Below are 20,437 nucleotides of genomic sequence, written 5' to 3' on the forward strand. Positions count from 1 at the left end.
GTAACAGTTGGAAGGAAGGCTGTTCTCTTGAAAAGGGTTTGAATTCTGGCTGGTGCAGTTCCAGAGGAGCTCCTCACCCCCAGGTGCAGCTATGGAATCATAGAATCCTTGGAAAAGCCCTCCCAGCCCAAGCTGTGACCAATCCCCACCTTGTCCCCAGCACTGAGTGCCACATCCAGCCCTTCCTGGGACACCTCCAGGGATGGGGACTCCAAACCTCCCCAGGCAGCCCCTTCCAAGGCCTGAGCTCCCTTTCCATGGGCAAATTCCTGCTGCTGTCCACCCTGAGCCTCCCCTGGCCCAGCCTGAGGCCGTTCCCTCTCCTCCTGTCCCTGTTCCCTGGGAGAAATCCCAATCCCCTGGCTGTCCCCTCCTGGCAGGGAGTTGTACAGAGCCAGAAATTCCCCCTGAGCCTCCTTTTCTCCAGGCTGAGCCTTCCCAGCTCCCTCAGCCTCTCCTGGTGCTCCAAACCCTTCTCCAGCTCCATTCCTTTCCCTGGACACTCTCCAGCCCCATCTTCTTGTGGTGAGGCTCCCAGAACTGGAGCCAGCATTGGATCTTCCACTAGACACCAGGGAAGCAGCAATTTTGAAAAATAATAATTATTATTCACCTGAGATCCCCAGTCCTGCCTCTGCCCTATCTGATGACTTTCTGCTGAAAACCTAAGCAGTGTCTAACTCCTAGTGAGCAGTGCTTAATTCCACACACAGCTCAGTCAGGGATATTGTTAACAAAACTGGGGACACGAGGTCTGAACCTACTTCAACTAGAAGCTGACTTCCACCAGAGAAATACAGGGCTCATTTTGAAGCTTTCTGGCTTCATTTCCTCCATTTATTCATACACTTATTTACTGGAAAAGAAAGGAGAGGAGAGCACGAGGGGAGAAGGGAGGGAAGGAATCCTGGGATAGCACATGCTGGGCTGTAAAATGCAAAAAAAAAAAGCTTTTTCAAAACTGCATGTTCTAAACATCACCTTGGAGTCCCACAATAATAAATACTTGATATTACACTGCGAGGGTCTAACTGCCAAGTAACTATAGCAATGGAGAGAAAAGCCTGTCTTTGGACACATTCCCTCCTGCCTTCATTTTTCCCTGGGGTGGGGAAGGGGTACAGAGAATGTGCTCTAGATCCTTAATGGATAACGTTTTCCAGAGCCCCCCTCTGATCACTCAGTGACTCTGGGATTTAAAAGCAGCAGTGATTTCTCCAAAGGAAGCTGAACGTTCAAAACAATTACCCTGAACTATTCCATCCCCTTGGAAAGGGTTTAATGCACCAGGTCCTGAGGTGAGGCTGTCAGGATACATTGAGAGGCAGCCACACAACCCTTTATGAAGTGCCTCACAATCCAGCTGCTCACCACTGCTTCCTCCATCCCAAAAAACAGCGTTTTCCAGGGAGCCCAACAGCCTGAAAATGAGTAAGTGTGAAGTGAGACTACACTGGCCTGCACTCAGCATATGTTTTTGCCAACAGAAGACCACATTTCTGGGTTGGTTTTAAACACTGCCTTCTGGAATTTAATTTTTTTGGGGATGAAAATGAAAGAATTATTTTGGAGGCTTCAAGTTATCTTTTTTCCCCTCTTGATATTTTCCAGAGCTGTTTGGAAACGGGAGGGTGGGGCTGGCACCGCTGGGGCAGCGGTTTCAGAAAAGCTCTTCTGTAGCTACTCAGGGAAAAAACTGCTGGATCATGTTGGTATTTTTATAAGTAACTCGATGCGTGGTTCTATTTTGGATACCAACTATGCAGCAATGCAGACTGATTTGAGCAAATTGCAGGGAGAGGAAGAGAAAAGGAAGATCCCCTTACAGAACAAGGGCTGCCTTCTCCAGGGAAACCTCTTGAACCTTCAGGGGTTCAGTTTAACCATGTGCCTTTTAAGATAAGTTTTTAAAAGCCATTTAGATTTTATAAGGAAGAGAAAATAATGGTTAATTGTGATTGTGATATGTGAAGGAGTTGAACCAAACCAATTAAAAATCTTCATCGTGACTCTAGATCAAAACCAGTTGTACTTTTAAAATAAATGAAAGACTTAAACCAACAATAACTTAATGAAACTTTTGCCAACTTCAAGAATTTTGCACTTCTGTTTATGCCTTTAGTAACTGACTTGTGAAAGAACTTCCAGTTTTATGAAGCAGCAGAGCCTCCTCCACCTCGATAAAGAAAATTGCCAGAACTTGAAGAAATCAAAACAAGTAATCACAGCTAAAAATTGCCTCACAGTGTGAACGAGGACATTAGTACTTGACAAACGCCCTGGGGTTTTTTTTCTTCAAGGCTTCTGGAGAATGCCTTCCAGGCAGCCTACACACCATTTGCAACACAAAATTCATTATAGTAGTTTTGGAGATATTCACAGTTACTTGCTGGCTCCACAAAGCTGCAGCACGCTGCAGGATGGGCTGAAACCCCAGAAGTCAGTGGGAACCCTTCCCACAACCTCTAAAATTAGGAAATATATATGTATATGTACAAGAGTGAAATCCTTCCCTGTGAAGGTGGGCAGGCCCTGGCACAGGTGCCCAGAAAAGCTGTGGCTGCCCCTGGATCCCTGGAAGTGCCCAAATCCAGGCTGGATTAGGCTTGGAACAACCTGGGATAGGGGAAGGTGTCCCTGCCCACGGCAGGGAGTGGAACTGAATGAACTTTAATACTCCTCCCAACCCAAAGCATTCTGCAATTCTGTGATTCTCACTGTCAGCCTATTGTGTGGATTAACTTCTTGAATGTGACAGAATGATCTTGCTGAGATTATTCGGCTCCTTCTCTCAAATAAACAAGAGTGTGGGGGGGCCCAGGCTGCTCTTAAAATGAGGTGATTCCTGGGATATTGATAGGGATTAACAAGAGCTGTCACATACCTGTATCTCATTTCAGGCCCTGAAGAGCAGCTGAGGCCAGACAGTAAAAAACACAGAATTATTAGGGTTGGAAGGGCTTTCTGGAAATCATTCGTTTTAACCTCCCTGCCAAGGCAGGGACACCTGGAGAAGGTGACACAGGAATGCATCCAGGTGGGTTTGGAATGTCTCCAGCCAGGGAGACTCCAAGCCCTCCCTGGGCACCTGTTCCAGCGCTCTGCCCCCCTCACGGAATGTTCTCCCTCCAGAGCTGCTGCAGGAGCTGTGTAGGATGCAGGACCATTGCCAAGGAAAACCTACACGACAGTGAGTGTCCAGTGATGTACCCAAGGCTGCAGTGAGAAGCTTGGCCCTGCAGCACAGCTCGGCTCTTACCATGGATGAGGCGAGAGCCCTGCGGGCAGGGGGGCGGCGGGCGCGGGCCCAACCCGGGCGCCTGCGAGGAGGTAGGGATGCTGCCATAGGCTGAGGGAGACGAGGGCAAACAAGGACACAGCGGGAGCTCTAGACGGAGAGATGGAGCCCGGGACGGGCTGGGGACGTGGCGAGCCCGGTCTTACGGGGGAAAACGGCGTTTTGGGCCGGATCCTATGAGGAAAAAGGGGATTTTGGGCTGGGCCCAAGGTCGGGCGCGGCGGCCATGACGCCCGCCCGTCGGTTACCTTGGCAACGACGGCGAACTCTCGCGAGACCTGCCGGCGCGGGCGATAGGTGGAGCACCTGGTCTCGCGAGAGTTGCGCGGGGGAGGAGGTGAGGGGACGGGCAAGATGGCGTCGGAGGGCGACCTGGGCAGGAAGTGGGACCGGTGTGTGGCGGACTCCGCCGTCAAGCTGGGTAAGGGCGGCATGGGCACGGCGGAGCGGGAGGGCCCGGGGAAGAGCGGTGGTGGTCCCCCGGGCTCCCCGAACCTGGGAGAGCGACCGCCGGCGTTTCCCCGCGGCGCGGGGCCCACCGTCCCCAGTCGTCCCAGGTTCTCCTCAGAGCGGTTGTGAGCCCGGGAGGGGCTCAGGGTGTCCGGAGGATCCGCCCTCATGGCTGCCCCCGGCGTCGGGTAAAGCCGGCGGCCCCGGGCCTGGCAAGGTGACCTTGGCCGCGGGCTCGGACCCCCGCCGGGCCCGCTCCCAGCTCTGCGCCCCGGCCCGGCCCCGGCTTACCGCGGTCCGGGCGTGTTTGGCCTCTGGTTACTCCCTGTGCTGAAGGGAAGAGTTTTCCGTGGGAAATCTGGGCTCCGTATGAAATCTGGGAGGATTGAATGAGCGGCGGGCAGGCACAACCGGCTCCTGGCGTGCCACGACCTCGTCCGCCTTCGGCTTTGCTGCGGCGGTGGGTTTGAAATCGGTGTGTGCAGAGCTGTTCACATCACTCCGTGTGCCAGGGGGGCTGCGTTTATTAAAAGCAGTTGGCAGCGTGACACGCTGAGGGCTTTGGCACGTGTCACTCGGTACCGCGTGTGGAGTGTGTGACATTGAGAAGCGCCGTCCGTGTCCCAGCCCTGGAGCTCTTCTTTTTTTCATCGACTAGCAGAACGGTTCTGTTGGGTTTTTCCGTATTTATTTGCCCGTAGAATGAGAGTTATGCACGTGCCTCGGTTTTCTGCGGCAAAACATTCACTGGTTTGAATGGTTCCACCGAATACTGTGAGTTTTAGGGGTGGTGGTGGCAGCGCCGTGCTCGCTCTGTGACCGGCTGCAAAGCGACACCGGGCAGAGCGTTTGGCTTCACAAAATGTGTTTACAAAGCCAAATCTTCAAATGCCGTGTGTAAAGCAAGAAATGCAGTGTCTGACACAGAAGATATTCGTTCCCTGTTGGTGCAGATGTCTCTTTTAGAACCATAAATAATAGCTGGGAAATGTGAATGTTTATTTCTTGTTGCTGCAGTGGCCTTGTGCTTGGAAGCTGATGAGGAGGAACTCGGGGGTTTTAGTTGCCTAATACTTTTCCATTAGAAAAGATGTTTAATAATTCTAAGTAAACTGAAACTTCCATTGTTTATAACAGACCTTTGAAAAGTGTCAAGTGCTCCAGAGCAGTGTTTTTCCTTATGAAATTCTATTCAGGTTTGTCTGACAAACATATCTGGATGTGTTTATGTTTCCATAGCATTGGTTGCTTTATCATAAAATATTAAGTATGCCAAATTATAAACAAGAACTTGTTCCACGCTGCAGCTGTACATGTCAGAATCCTGTACATCCTCTGCCCTGGAGGCTGAAAGAAGTGGATACAGGGTTGATTTCACACAATCTCAGGCTGGTTTGTGCTGGAAGGGACCTTAAAACTCACTCAGTCCCACCCCTGCCATGGGCAGGGGCACCTTCAGCTGTCCCAGGCTGCTCCAAGCCCAGTCCAACCTGGCCTTGGGCACTTCCAGGGATGGGACAGCCACAGTTGCTCTGGGAAATCTGTTGCAGGGCCTCACCACCCTCACAGGGAAGAATTTTTTCCCATTATCCACCCATATCCTTCCTCTGTCATTGGGAAGCCATTCCCCTTTGTCCTGTCTCTCTCCAGGCCCTTGCAAACAATTTCTTTCCCTCTTTCCTGCCAGCTCCCTTCAGGTACTGGAAGGCTGCAATGAGGTCACCCCAAAACCTTCTTTTTTCCAGGCTGAACAATCCCAATTCTCTCAGCCTTTCCTCCCAGCAGAGCTGCTCCATCCCTCTGATCATCCTGGTGCCTCTTTTGGCCTGGCTCCAGCAGCTCCAGGTCCTTGCTGTGCTGTGGGAGAGGGTCAGGATCCCCCTTTCCTGCTGCCCACACTGGGGGATCAGCACAGGGAGTTTCTGGGCTGGCTCATGTCCAGCTCTCAGCCACCAGCACCCCCAGGTCCTTCATCCCTCAGCCTGGACAGAGCTTGGGGATTGTCCTGGCCCATGTGCAGCACCAGCACCTGCTCTTGTTAAACCTCATGGGATTGCCATGGGCCACTCCCCCAGCTTGCCCAGATCCCTCAGGTGTGTGTGTAGCACTTAGCCCGGTGTCTGTCACCTTCACTCCTGACTCTGCAGGAGGCCTTTTGTTTTGGTTGGGTGTTTTCTTCCACCCTAAAGCAGCAACAGAAGAAAGAGAACCTGCTTTGCCTTGTGCTTCAGTCCCAGGATTCCCAGTGTTGGCTTCACAAGGATGCTGAGTAGAGATCTCAGTCAAATTCATGTTTTTCATTAGATTGCCAAAAAAATGTGCTGCATCTCTTTATCTTTGCACCAAAGCCAGTGGGATGGGCACAGACATGGGTTTCCCTTCAGGTGTGAGGGCACTTCCCTGCTTAGTGTGCTTTTACAATTGATCAGGAACTGAGGCGTTTGTACTGGCAACCTCCTGCATGAACCATGTGCTGACAACACAGATTTTTCCAGTGGGAATGATTGTTTTCTTTGCAGGGACATTAAAACTGTGAGTGGTTGTGTTGATTTGTTTTGTAATATTACTGAAAAGTTTACTGGAGTTCCAATAAATTATCAAGGGTGGTTGTTGTACTGGAAAGAAGGAAAGAAAATGAACTTTTTTACTTGAGGATTTAGTTGTTACATGGGATACAGGATTTGGTAAATGTCTTTTTTTGTCAGACTTTTCCCTTTGGTGGCCACAGTTTCCTTCCCAAATTCTCCTTTACATCCTTCCCAAATGCTACAGCCAGGGAGATCTTCCCAGCTACTGGCTGGGGAAAAACAAACATTGTGATTAGCCCAGTATTTTCCCATTCCAGACTCTCTAAATAAAGGAAAACACTGAATTTCTGCAGCCCTGCATGCATGACATTTCCCAGTGTCTTTGAGAACTGTGGACAGATAACTCCTGTGGATTAGTTTGAGGGCTGGTGGAACATGGGAAACAGAAAAGGGGAAGAAGGGGAGGTGGAGCTCTCAGGCTGGCTTTATTAGCAGAAATGTGGTTTAAATTCCAGCTGGGACTGTGCAGCCTGTCCTTAACCCATCAGGATTCCCACTAAGTCTGTCCTCAGCTCTGTTTGTAGTTGTGCAATACTGTTTTAGGTGGAGACCAGGCTCCTGAAAAAACTTGATCTCCTGCCATTAAAACTTCCAAAATAAATATTTATCTTTTGCTGCATCTTTTGAAATGCTGTATTATGTTTTCAAGCTCTTGGTCACTACCTGTGTGGATCTTGTAATTGAGTATTAACTTTTTCCTGTTAGTTCCAAACAGAGGATGTTGTCAGGCGTTGTTAGGACAGTATTTAATTTCAAAGAGTCAGTAAACCTTTTCATGCCTGTGCAGAACATTGAGCCATTGTTAAGTGGAGCTTGTGGTAACCTCGTTTTTATTCGGATGATATTTATTTATTTTGCTAATGATGAGGCTGTATCCAGGTGGTTTTGTTCCTCTTCCATTCCAGATGTAGTTGTGAGCACAGTGTTCGTGTGCAGGGACTGGGTTGTGCTTTGTTAACTCACCAGGGGTTTTCTGATGGGCAATCCAGTCCTGCTGCCTCTGCCTTTGCACCATCCTCAGGGCTTTTCACCCAGGCAGTCATTTAAATAATATAACTTTATTCCTTTTTTTTCATTCTGATACTGATTGCCATGCTGACAAACTCCTTGTTACTTTCTTACAGAAAACTTCGTTTGTTTGGAGTGTGGAAACAAGAGACTTGAACTAGCATGGATTTCTTTTCCTTCCCTTTAACTCCTGTGAACTTCACAGCCATTTCTTCCTTTTCATCCGTAGAGCTCTGCAGAGGAGGGGTGATGAAGTAAAAACTGCTGTGGTCTTCCTCCATCCTGCAGGCTCCAAACCCTGTTCAAAGGGTTGGTTTGTTTGTTTAACTGATGGATAGTTCATGGCTGTTTATTTGGAAAGACAATTACTCACAAAAGATTGACAGAGGTGTTGTTTTTTTTTCTGAAAGGCTGTAATTTTGGACAAATTATTATTATTATATGCAGTTTGCAGGGACAGAGAGGCAATAAAGAGCAAGTGTGGAAGAGAGGGAGGTTTATGTGCCTGCATGTCTTGTTTTGAAGCTGTTTAAATGAGTTGTATGTTGTAATTTCCCTGATACTGGAAGGTAATCCTAGGGAAGCTGTTTTCTTCATGACTTGTGTGTGTGAAGTTGCTGTGTTGAAGTTAATTTTTTTTGCAGGAGAGAAATGTTTTGCTGTATGTCTGTGATTGACCAAAATCCAGCCTGGAAGCTTGTAAATAACCCAGTGTAGTGATTTCATTTTCCTCTAATCCTCTGTTTTGACATCTGAAAATAAAATGCTTCTAATTTCCATTTAATAGGGGTTTTTTTTTTTTAAAGAGAAAAGGGTGCTTTGAATTCTCCTGCAACTGTTAACATTATTTCTTCTGCCTTTCATCATCTGGCCTGCTTGAATATTCTGTTAATGGCTAGGATGAAATTGTATTGTTTGTGTCATTCCACAGATTGGATATTTCAGAAAGAATCATTGTATGGATTGCAATGTCAGTATTTTTAAATAATCCTTCACATGGTTATGAATAGGATAAAGTCAGTCTATATAATGATAAAACTTGATTACACTTTCTGAAAACTGGATTAGACTTTGTCTAAATATACAAAAATCCTGAAATTCTTGTTTTGAAGTGGTTTTTTTTTTGCTTGGCAGTGACCATCCAGTCTTAGCTACCAGGCCAGAAGGCTTGTTCCAAACTCCTTTGGGGGTTTGTTTTTAGTGCTGGAGAACATGGATATTATGTGCACACACAGCTGCATTGTTGTGTGAGCTTTGTTGGAACCCCAAGTTATTTTTCCTGGTGGTACAGAAGATCCAGCTCTACTAGTTGTGTCTTGCAGCAGACTAGTGTAAATATGAGCTGCTCATGGCTCAGGCAGCAAAAAATGTTTTCCTTGGAAAAGAGGTGGGCAAGTGCTGTTCTGAGAAAAGGCTTTTAGTCCAAAATGTAACAGCAATATTTAGTTATAATGCTAGCAGAGCTCTGAATACAGTGTCCATTTACAAATTAAGAGAGTATTATCTTGTGTTGGAAGGAAAAGACTCTTTAGGAATCCAGGTCTCCTCCTAACTGCATTGTGCCCTGCTGGGGTGTGCCCCACCAGCTGTGCCAGTCCACCTGCAGCCTTTGCAAACCTCCAGACCTCCTCAACTCTGCCTCACAGGAAATGAGCCCAAAATGCCCTGACTTCCTGAGCCTCTGCAGCAGTGCATCGATAAGATGCCAGCTCTGCCTTTTTTGGAGGTGGCAGTGCCCAGGGGAAAGGGACTGTAGCCAGGTGATATCCTGAAGTTTGGTCCTTGAGAAGTTACAGCAGTAGGTGTGAACAAGACTTTGTTGTTTTTTTTATATCAGATACAGTTTTCTGAGAAAATCCTTGGTTATAATAAATGAATAGCAAGAGGTTTGAGAAGATCAGGCTGGTTTTCTCTTCTCTTGCCAGTGAGATGCCCCTGAAACTCTTCTTGCTCTCTGTTATCTTTGTTTCTGAGCTGGGCCAGCAGACGTCAGTGCTGGCCAGCCTGTGCTGGGTGGGTGTGAAGCAGCAGCATTGCCAACCCTCAGAGCTGGGCTGCAAAAGCCCTGAGTGTGGTGTGTTTACTCCTGCTAAATCTTTCTTTTCAGCAATGTTTTTATTAGCAGAACATGTAATTGCAGTAAGACAAGGTAAAGTTTCCTGTCAGAGGGGTATTTGCTGAGAATATTGCTGATTTCTTATACAGGAGCTTCTAAAGCAAGCACAGCCCTGATTTGTCTAAAAGCTTGGTGCAACACTGAGCACAGAATCCCAGGATGAAGTTTGGGGTGGAAGGCACCTTAAAGCTCTTCCAGTCCCACCTCTGCCATGGCAGGGACACCTTCCACCATCCAGCCTGGCCTTGGACACTGCCAGGGATCCAGGAGCAGCCACAACTCCTCTGGGAAATCTGTGTTGGGCCTCCCCAACCTCACAGGGAACTTGCACTATCTCATCATAGAGCAGCTTCCCCTCCTCTGCTCTTCCCCTTTTAGAGGGAGAAAACGTTTGTGCCCTCAGGTGTCCCAGTTCATTCACCAGTCCGTGGTGGGAGGTTGAAGTTTCTGGTCCAGTGTCCCTGGTTCCCTGGGACATCACGGGCCCTTTGTGCTGCTCTCTGTGTCTCTACAACTGTGCTGATGTTTACCCAGGGTTTGCCTTTGAGCAGTGCTTGACCTGACCCTGAAAGCATGTCAGGATTTTTGATTAATATGATATTTGGATATTAATATTTTGTTATTCCAATTTTTCTCTGTTACTGCAGTCAGATGCTAGTATAAAACAAAACTCTCTTTTTTCTGCTTCTTTCTTGAGCACTTGGTATGTAATTTCACTGTGTTTTCTTCCAGTGCCTGTGCTCATTTTTCTGTCTGCTCTACAAACAATCCACACCACAGGGGAGATGGGAATGAAAGCTTCAAAGTTGGTGTTTGAAGAAAATCTGATTCCTGCCACTAAGACCTTGCAAAGAGTCTGCTTAAAATTAATTCTCTCCGTAAATAAGTGATTTCATGGTCTTGGATTTCTGACTGGCCCCAAGTGCTGCCCTGTGAAGGCCCTGGTGTGTGAAGGCAACTTCCCTCCACATTTTTGCAAAGCAATTCTTTATGTATCTTGTCAGAGTGGGATTGGAGGCTGAAGCTCTCAGTTTTGTATTAATGTGTGTGGAATGGCAAAGGAAAAGAATAGTTTTCGTTTTGGGATTAAGTAATTGAAAACCTTCCAGCTGCTATAGTAACAGCAACACATCTGCCAGATGTCAATGAGCATATTTTAATCCTTCTATTTTAAGTTTCAAGCTATTGAAGCAAAACACATCTAGGTGTGGCTGTGTTAGTAGCTGCCTCAGCCTGTAGCTACTTGGGTAGCCTAGGAAAGAACCGTGTAGTATCACTGTTAGAGCGACTGTTGATTAAATTTATAGAAAAAGCTTTTCCCAGATGTTCTTACGGGGCAGGAGCCCATCCTGAAGATTTGTGTTTCTCTCTGAGACACTTTTATGACGTCCTGTTGAGCACACAGCGCGTGCTCTCCCGCGTGTTAGATTGATTGGAGGTACCGGGACGTTTTTCTTGGAAGGTGGAAGAAGCAGAAAAAGCAGAAAGAAAAAAGTTGTGGTGCCTGGGCTTGCTGCCTAACACCAATTCCGTGTGGCTGTGCCGCTCTGTGTGGCTGGGACGCGTAGTGGGGAGCAGGGCTGAGGTGTCCACACAAGTGTCCTGTCCCCTGGTGACACTGTAAATGAGTTTAGGCTGAAGTGATGGATGTGGGGTGGAAGAGGCTGTTTTTCTAGTTAAACATTTGAAACTGTCAGAGAAGGTGAAAAATGAGTTGTACTCCTTCCTGTGGCCTTTTCCTCCGAAGAGTCGGTCATGCAAGAAAGGGAGGGAAAATGTGCCTGGTGTGGATCAAGCCCTTTGCTTTTCCATGTTCCTTTGTTTTTATTGTAAGATAAACCTTTCATGTTTTATTGTTATGAAGTTAAAGCCTGGCCTAGAGGTGCTGATCTTTAGGAGGAACAGCTGGAGCGTCCCCTGCTCAGGTGGGCGGCTCTTTGAAGCGACATGTTGCCTCTTTAAGAGGAAATGGAGCATGTGAGAACTTTAAACCTGTAAAACTCATCATCAGCTCTGCCATTGTTTATCTCTGGTGTAACTTTATATAGAATTAAAGTGAAATGCATTGCTTTGCTCCTGAGGCAAGATGGTTTTGCTCCCCCTTGGTCCTGGAGACAAAGGAAATGACCACATAACCACAAATACTTTCTAGTGGAATGAAGATGAGTGACAAACTTCCCACAGAAAGAAGTTCTTAACCAGACGGGCTGAGGAATTAAATGTAGCTGAAGGTTCTGATTTCAAGTCAAAACCCAGTTTGAACTGTTCAGACCAAGAAGAAAAGAGCAAATGCTGTGCTTGCAGTGGCTGGTGTGAGGGGCAGAGCTGGTGTTTCTGTGCACAGGGTGCTGAGATCACAGTGGTTTTGAGCACTGGCTGTAGTCTGTGCCTCAGTCAGGAGAGGAGTGACCCGAGCTGCCTGTGAGATGAGGAAACCCAAGGTATTTTATTGCCTTTGTTTCTCAAATTGCCTTCTTGCACAGAAGGCCAGAAGCTGTCAGATCTCCTCCTTCACTTCTCTGTGGCATTTTCATTACTTAAAGCGAAGTCTTAGCTGTGTTCCCATCATTTTTCTGTGCTTACTGTCACTGCAGACTCCTTACAGCTGGGATAAAGTGCAATGATAGCCTCTAAAATTGCACAAAAATGCATTTGCATGAAGAACAATCCAATGAGCTGCATCAGAAAAAGCTTTTTCCTAAGTCAGTCATGCTGGACCACATCTGTTTAACAGTGGTGCTGGTGTGGGGGAAGGCCTAGTGTGTGTTTTAGGCTTAGGCTGAATTGCAGTTGACATAAATAATAAATTTTTCACCTTTTAAGTGTATCCTGTAGCTTCCCCCATGGCCAACAGGAAGCAGCAGCAATGGCATGTGAGTGCAGCCCTTAGAGAGGGGCTGTAATGTGAGAGAACATCTGAAGGAGGAGATAATGATAATTTCTGGACGTAAATGGAAACAAACTGTATTAATTAATTAACTGTATTAATAACTGCTTCCTTAGTGCAGGGTTGTGTTAAGAGAAGACAGGAAGCAGTTCACCACCAGGCTGGTGAGAAGAATGTGGGTTTGAGTGGTAACATGGAAAATGTGGTGACATTAGAAACTGCCCAGGCCATGCATTGAGATGATGCAGAATTTGTCATCCTGTAAATAATTTCTCATTGATTAGCTAAACTGTTTGGGTTGGCAGAGGGGATCTTCCCAGGAAATGTAGGACTGGCTCACTCCCTCATGGCAGAACTGGCCACTTGAGACAGTCCTGGTGCTGTCTGAACAGAGAGAATCCCTCCTGAAACACAACAGCCCAAACCAGCTCTACTACAGGTTGTAGGAAGGGGCTGGCAGAGGAGCCAGTTCCCCTCAAACAGGATGGATTCTGGAAGATAATAATTATCCCTAATGGCATAAACACTGGAGCATAGCAAAGGTACAGAGGGAAAGCTGTGTTGGGAGGGGCTGGGGGGATTACAGGGGTGAGCTGTGGCTCTGAGAGAGACCTGATGTCTCTTCCAGTGCTCAGTCCATAAGTCTGAAGGAGCTGCTCCAAGGAGTGTCTCTTTCTGCCTTGCTGAGAGCACAAAAACCCTGCTGCTCTGAGCAGACATCTGAGCATCCCAGACTTTCCCTTAGCTGTGCAAATGATTCCAGTGAGGAGCTGACCTTCCACACAGCGCTCAGAAATGTCTGGGGGAGTTATGTCAGGATGGCTTGGCGGGCGGTCAGAGCTCTTCCTGCATGTTTTGTAAGCCTACTCCAAAGTTGTAATGACCTGGTAAAGTAGTTACCTCTGGCACAAGTGAAAATCTGTAGTAAAATCAAGAGGGTTTTCAAACCAGCTCCCATTTTCAGCTCTCAGGAAATACAGAAAGTCTCAACAGAGAGTGAACGTGAGGGGGGTTTGCTCTCCTCTCTCCTAATATTCATGTGTTTATAACCAACAAAAAAATGTGGGATGCTTAATTAAGGTGAGGTGGTGCATCCTAATGTACTGAGGATGTCAGTATTTTTTGAGTAATCTGTTCTGCAGTGAAAATTATCAATATACAAGGAAAAAATTTTGAAGAGCACAAGGAAACTTAAATAAAAAAGCAACATCTTCCTATATGCCACAAGGGTAGAGGATTCCTTGGCATTGTTCTGGACTCAACCCACTTACTAATGCATTCAACAGGATTGTGTGCTTTTAGGAATATAAAAAAAGGATGTATTTAATTAATAAACTCATAATATTTAATTTCTCATATCGAAAGGTGAAAGTTGAAACCTATAACAGGGTGTGTTTGTTGCAAAATAAACCTGAAGCTGTTGGTTTGTTTATTTTAATGAGCATATGCATGACTGATTTTTTTTTTCTTCTTTTTTCAAACTTTTGTACTTCTGTGCCTTATCTAAAATTCTTCTCTTCAGTGGACATAATTAAAGGTAGAATTTGCCCACTCAGCTGCAGTTTTCACAGTGTTTTCACTGTGATATTTATTGGGTCCTGAGAGGAGTTTTGCCTGACATCTTGCACAAAATCATAAGCTCCACCTCCCAAGGAAAGCAAAAAATTATTTTTAAATATGCCAAGGTTTTTAGTGTCACTGACTAATTTTGTTTCAAGTGATGCAGTTATTTCTCTGTCTACTATAAGGATGTGAAAAATCATTCCCTCCTAATGTGTTTAAATATGCTCCATAATGAATGTTGTGGATGTGAAAGATAAGCAGCCTGGAGCTTTCTTTGTAAGGTATAGGGTAACACAAAGCTTCAAAGTTCTGCTGCCCTCAGGACACACATTGAAGCAGTTAAAGTAGTGAGATAAATGAAATACAATGAGATATTCATCTGCAGAATCTGAAGCTCAAGGACACAATAAGTTTTCATTTAAGTGTTTCTCATTTGCTGACAATGAGCCAAATAAATTTTAATTTCACATTGTGGATGGTGACATAAATTCAGGAACTTTCCCTGGGATTGGAGTCTGGTTTGTTTCCCAGATATTTCTGATAATATACTTATTACATATGTAGGGATTTTAATCTGAATTAGCTGCTTACAGTTACTTAAGAAAACAAGAATTGGGTTTTTTTCAGATTTGTTATGTAAGAACTCTCTGGTTTAGTGTGCTGAAATAACATGTAGTTGGATAGTCATAGTCTGATATTCCTGAGTTGGAATAAAGAATTACTGTAAAGAGCTAAATAATTTCCCATTCCTTTGCTTTATCTTTATCCTCACCCACTGCATTTCTTTTTACAGGTGCTGGATTTGGATTAGGAATTGTTTTCTCAGTCATCTTCTTCAAAAGTAAGTACACTGCATTAATCTTGGCTGCCTGGCTTCCCACTTTCCATCTGTTGTAGGTACAGTTAGAAGTCTTAGAGGCACATAAAAATTAATCAGCTTATTAGAGCAATTCTTCCATTGTTTGTCCTGTCTTTTCCATTGAAATGGAGCTCCCAAAACTTTTAACTGTTGTGTAAGGAGGTTGTTATCCATGGCACCTCCCTGAGCTCCTCCTGTGCTCAGCTCAAATCCTGCAATGGCAGGAGACCCTGAGCCAAATCGCTGGATCCACAATAAACTGCACACCAGGGATTTAAAACTGGTCTTGGTTCTTCAGCTGTGCTTTAAATCAGAGTCATTTTCAGTAATACCTTGAATTCAGAGGCTGCTCTCTGTCCAATCCTAAACTGGTGTTACTTTTCTTCTGTAGAGGGCTGGTTTGGAGGATTTTAAAGCTTGAAAATGCCTAGAATGCATCTTCTAGTCATTTGTTCTTTCTTAGTTCTTATAGAACAATATAAAACAAACAACTTTCCTTGACTTTTTGCCTGTTCCACAGGAAAGACATGGCCTATTGCATTTGGGTCAGGGATGGGGTTAGGAATGGCTTATTCCAATTGTCAACACGACTTCCAATCTCCATATCTTCTCCATGGCAAATTTGTAAAAGTAAGTATCAACACCAAGTGTTGTTTAATCTTCTGTTGGGTTTTGGGTTTTTTTTTCAGTGTGAAAACACTGATCACTTGTAAATTTTGTAGCTTGTTTGCATAGTAATCTATTAGTCTTGAAAAACCCTGTAAGAAGTTTTGAAGAGGATCATTTCAATGAGTTCAGTATTAACACTGAATATTTAGAAATATCTTACCATGCTGAAGTAAAAATTTTAAGAATAGATTAATTAGCAGGAATAATTTGTGCAGTCTCAAACTGGCTGCAGTGCACCAGTCCACAAACTGACTCCATAATTTCTGTGTCAGAGTTGGGGCTGTTCTCATGGTAATTTATCACCGTGGCATCTGGAAACAAAAAGAAACAAGAAAGGAAACAAAAAAGAAACAAAAGGAGTGTTCTCCACAGATCCATGGCCTGGTTAAATCATTTCAGTGACACTGGTGGAGAGACATCCATCCACCAGGATGTATTTACAGTTACTTTAGCACTTCACAAAGTACCGAGGTCAAATGTTCTGCCACAGATACCTGCTTACAAATATTCTCTCCAGCTGCCTATCAAAGGGAAATAATAAGATTCCCCAACAAATAAAATCATTGGAGAGCAGTACAGTTGGATGTAACTGATCAGCTACTGCCCAAAATCCCAATATTTGCCTGGTGCTTCTGGCCAGATTTGTTCACATTAAAATGTGTTAGTACTCCACACCATCCTGAGGTTGTTCCTGCAGTTTGTGTCTCCCAAAAAAAAAGCTGGGGTGACACGTGTGGCTTGATGAGAGTGATAAATGCACTGCTCACATGTTCTGAGAGAGCATTATTCGTTCAAGGATGATTGTTCCTAGGGATGTTGGACAGCAGAAAACAGTGTCTGGTCACTCTAGGAAGGGATTTTATTTGGATTAAAGACTAATCTGGAGCAGGGTGGTCCTTGGAGCCATGAGGTAACTGGAAGGATACTTTAGATGCCTGCATGGCACAAGACAAATAGTTTCCAGTGCACTTTCTCTGGCACAAAGAGGCTGAGAGAGGGAAAATAGGGATGAAGCCATCTAATGGTTAATGTCATTAATTCCCTCCAAAATGTCATGTCATGGATAATGGCTCCAGGGTTATTACAACAAAATTATTTCATTCCTCTTGGTTAGGAACATGGAAAATATTGTTGCATTATCACTCATCTGTTTTTTTCTTAGAAAAATTTGTTATAACTGAACTTTGTAGGATTTCCTTTACGACACTGAGTTCTGTTCAAAATGCTAACTTGTCAAAGTGATAGAAACTACAAGAAAATCAGCTTTGTTAGAGGGAGATGTAGCACAGATTGACTTGGTTGAAATGATTTCTAGTTTTCTGAGCCTGTCAAGTTCACAGGATCACAGGAGAACTTGAGTTGGAAAGGACTTGAAGGAGGTCTTGGGGGTCAGCTGTGAGGTCAGACCAGGTTACTGAGGCCTTCACCCAGTTGGAATTGCTCAGGATCAAGTTCTTAATTCAGTCTCCTGAGTCAGAACGAGAGATTCCCAAGATACTGAATAACCAGGAGATGCCAGAGTGACTTTGCAGCTGTTCCTTGGGTCATCACACTGCCCATCCTTTGGATTAGAAATTCCATCATGGAACCCCAACACAGTGCAGGAGCCATTCATCTCCACCAAATCAATTCTTAAAGTGCAGAAGAGTTCTAATTTGTAGTAAGAATATTCTGAGGGGTTTCTAAGTAATTTGACCAAGTGTTTTTCACTGTGACTTCAGCAGAATTTAAAATCAACATGTCACGATTACTTCAAGGCTTAAAATGCTATGGCTGTGAATTGCACAGCCTAGATTTCTTTGCAGAATGGAAAATATCCTGTTTTTCAGGTTATTTAGCCTGTGTTATCACCCAAACTTCACAATCTTTGCTAGGAATGTCGATTTGTATTGATGTGCAAGAACACAAGAAGGCAAACAGCCTTTCCTCTTGCCCTTTGTGGCTTTGATTTCAGCCTGATTTCTCTTCAGCCTGTGAATAACTTGACCAATAATGTGGAGCTTTTTGAAGTACCAAATTTATCAGGATGAAAACATGGCAAGCTTCTGGCATGAGAACAGCTGCTTCATTCCTCCACAAACAACCTCTTGCTTTAGCAAAGGATGAGAACGTTCCCGTGCCCTCTGGAAATGTTGCAGAGCTCTGTGACTTGCTTTACATCCTGCAGCACCTTCCATGTAAGGAACCCAAATGGCTTTTTAATAATATAAGCCTTCTTGCTTTACAGGAACAGTGACTAATGGCTAAGACTATCCCAGTGGGAAGGAAGGAGAAATCAATGATTATTCCTCAGGAATACTGAAGTGCCCCTGGAATAAGCCGACATTCTTCAGTAACGATCACCAGTAACTCTTTATACTCCAACAAACTGTTTCTGTCTATGAAACAAAGTTCTGTTGCTTGTTTTGTATCGTGTCTGAAAAGTGCAAGGAAGAGCTCTTCTGGGAAATAAATAAAAGAAAAATGGCCTTCTCTGGTGTGTTGACTTTGTATGTGAGTGAGAGAGAGGGAGAATGGAAGGAGAGAACTTCATTTGGAGTAGCCAGCAGCTGAGACCACCTGGGCCACTGGGAGAGCTCCTCAGCAAATCCAGCATCGTCTGTTCCTCCCCAGCAACCCCCATCCACCATCCAGTTCAAAGAAGCATTCCCACCTCATAAATCACCCACTAGACCCCTGCTGCTTGTGCCGGTGTTTGGAGAGGAATATAAATACTCCTCAGTCTTGTTTGTACAGTTGCCCTTTCAAATGGGAATTTTGTCCTCTCAGAAGAGGCAGAATCCAAATGGGTTAATCCAAACTGTGTGACAGCAAGGCCCTGCTGTCTCTTGTAGCTTTGGGTCAGGGAGTGACCCCAGTTTGAAACTTGCCAGGAAACACATCCTCGTGCCACCTGGCTCTCAGCTGACCCTTCAGGCTGATTCTTTTTGCACCCCTCTTCTGTGGGATGAGAGCTTTCAGTGCCTGGGAACGGGTCACAGCTCCTCATTGCCTTGGCAAGACACTCCCTTCTTTCCATCCAGCCCAGTTCTGGCACCTTGTCTGCTGCTCTTCCCCTGGCTCAGGAGCTTCTTCACTGCTGCTTTGCTCAGCACAACTTTCTAGCTATGGAGATGCCTCTCAAGGATCCCTTTGTCCCACACTTGTGTGTTGTCCATGTAGCACGAGGAGTTGAGTGCAGGTCTCAGGAGGGAAAGGGAAAGGGAATGGTGTAGGTTGATGTAGAACTTCCCTTTATTGAAAACCTGTTGTGCTGATAGGTGGAAAAGTGTCAGAACAACTCCTTTTGCACAGCAAATAGCAGAAAGGAAAACAAATGGTGCTGTAGTTGGATTTTAAACCATGCCAGCAAAGTCCAGGGGATAGACTGAGATGTAGGCTGGAGTTGAGAGGGCTTGAGAAACTCCTCATCATCCAGCCTGAGGTGTGGGGGCTGCTGCAGTCCTGGGCACTGCTGTGTGGATCCTGCACTCTGGAGGAACGTGTTGAGCTGTGCCCAGAGCCAGCAGATGCTGAGGAGCTCGCCTGGAGCAAAGGACTTGTGAAATTAAATAGCTCCAGTGCCAGAGCAGCATTGAGGCTGTCAGAGCATGATACCATCCAGGACCATTGCTCCAGCATGTCCTTGTTTTTCCACCTCCTCCCTTGCCGGACTGCATTCATCAGTCAGGTCAAAACAGCTTATTGAAAACAGGAGATCTTTCTTTCTTCCCAATTTGAAATCATTTTATCCCGCCCCAATTTTTAATTTGAACTGTGTACTTTGGAGCCACAGCTCCTCTGTGGTTTGGAAAGGGGTTTTATTGAGTTCTCCATGTGTGTGCTGCAGTCGGGGAAGCCAGTGGGATCTGCTGGAGAGAGGAGCACCAGCCTGGAGAACCAAAAGTGGTGGTGACACCGCACGTAGCGACCGTCAGCGTGCAGAGAAAGCTTCAGCTCCTGCTGTGACACTGGGGACAATGAGTCCACTTTTTATTTAGCCCTTACATGCTCTGTTTCAGCTCAGATAAGAGTTCCTAGTGTTAATTCTCACCTTGGGCTGCTGTGGCCTGTGATGGAGTGGTTCTGTGGCCACTGGAATTTGGAGATATCAATTGTTAGATATCGATTCCCAGTGTGTCCTTCACTGCTAGAGGGAGAATAATCACAACAAAGGTGTTGAAGTCTACGTGGGTGAGTGTGGAAAAAGTGCACAGTTCTAAAAATGGAATTTAAATTTGCTCTTTAAATGGGGTAAAAGCTTAACTTTTTTGGTTTTCTTCACAGCTGCCTTGCTTGTCATTGTCTGTGTTGATGTATGTATATATATATATGTATATGCACATATAATTACCACGTGAAGGATCTGTATTTGTTTTGCTTTATTTAATTAAAGATGTATTATCCCAAAGCTATTTTTGAACCTGTCCATGTAAGCTGTGCAAAATATCTTCTTGTGAGGACAGGTCTCCTTTTTTCCCTCTGTGGGAAGGAGCCTGTCCCCAACTGAGGCTGGAATAGGAATGGTTTCCTGCCTCTTCATTTCTAATTGCATAAATGGAAGGGGGAAAAGTGGAAATTCTAAGTACCAAAAGGCATGTTAAATTTAGTATAATACACTCATCTGGAAACTATCACATTTTTCCTTCTTTCTTAAGCCTGCTGAAATCATTGCTTCGTCTGTGGCGTGATTTGGATCCGGACCAAAAAGTGCAAACAAGATAGGGCTGAAAAAGGCAGGTGTCCCTACCCAAACCTAATGAGACCTTTTAGGAGAGAACTTGTATCCCAATTGTAACTGAGTGAGTACACACTGAGTAAGAAAACCATATCACTACCCAGGAGAAGGCGGGGGGGGGGGGGGAAAAAAAAGCTGTTTGCTGACTAGAACTGGTTTTGAACGTTTAACAACTCCCCAAGTGCTTGACTGACCACAAATCTGCCTCTTTAACAGCTTGATTAGATGTCTGCAGAGGTTTTGAGATGAGTAAACAAGTCATGGAAAAGCAGAGACAGCAGG

The 20,437-nt window shown here is 45.2% G+C and overlaps 2 protein-coding genes and 1 long non-coding RNA gene across 7 annotated transcripts in view; 1 reads left to right on the forward strand and 2 right to left on the reverse strand.

Moving 5' to 3' along the window:
* CAPZB (capping actin protein of muscle Z-line subunit beta) overlaps window positions 1-4,282 on the reverse strand; it is a 59,326-nt gene extending 55,044 nt beyond the window's left edge. For 2 of the 5 annotated variants that reach the window (XM_086860420.1, XM_086860419.1), the window contains exon 1: window positions 3,260-3,558. In XM_086860420.1, the coding sequence (XP_086716546.1) occupies window positions 3,260-3,346 (87 nt within the window). In that variant the 5' untranslated portion in view covers window positions 3,347-3,558. Of the gene's footprint in view, window positions 1-3,259; window positions 3,559-4,039 lie in introns of those variants that run through there. The other 3 variants (XM_086860416.1, XM_086860415.1, XM_086860418.1) reach the window with 2 other exon arrangements.
* On the reverse strand, window positions 807-1,328 carry LOC147649518 (uncharacterized). Its single transcript, XR_015278694.1, has 2 exons — window positions 1,249-1,328; window positions 807-927 (listed from the first exon to the last, which is right to left on the reverse strand). It is a non-coding gene; the product is annotated as an uncharacterized LOC147649518 (long non-coding RNA).
* Window positions 3,611-19,828, forward strand: MICOS10 (mitochondrial contact site and cristae organizing system subunit 10). Its single transcript, XM_023940278.2, has 4 exons — window positions 3,611-3,719; window positions 14,704-14,751; window positions 15,290-15,399; window positions 17,666-19,828. The coding sequence occupies exons 1-4, from the start codon at window positions 3,653-3,655 to the stop codon at window positions 17,672-17,674; spliced, it is 234 nt and encodes a 77-aa protein (XP_023796046.1). The 5' UTR covers window positions 3,611-3,652; the 3' UTR covers window positions 17,675-19,828.
* The last annotated feature ends 609 nt before the right edge of the window (window positions 19,829-20,437 follow it).

The sequence above is a fragment of the Cyanistes caeruleus genome, chromosome 22, assembly GCF_971803275.1.
Source record: "Cyanistes caeruleus chromosome 22, bCyaCae1.hap1.1, whole genome shotgun sequence".
NCBI lineage: Eukaryota > Metazoa > Chordata > Aves > Passeriformes > Paridae > Cyanistes > Cyanistes caeruleus.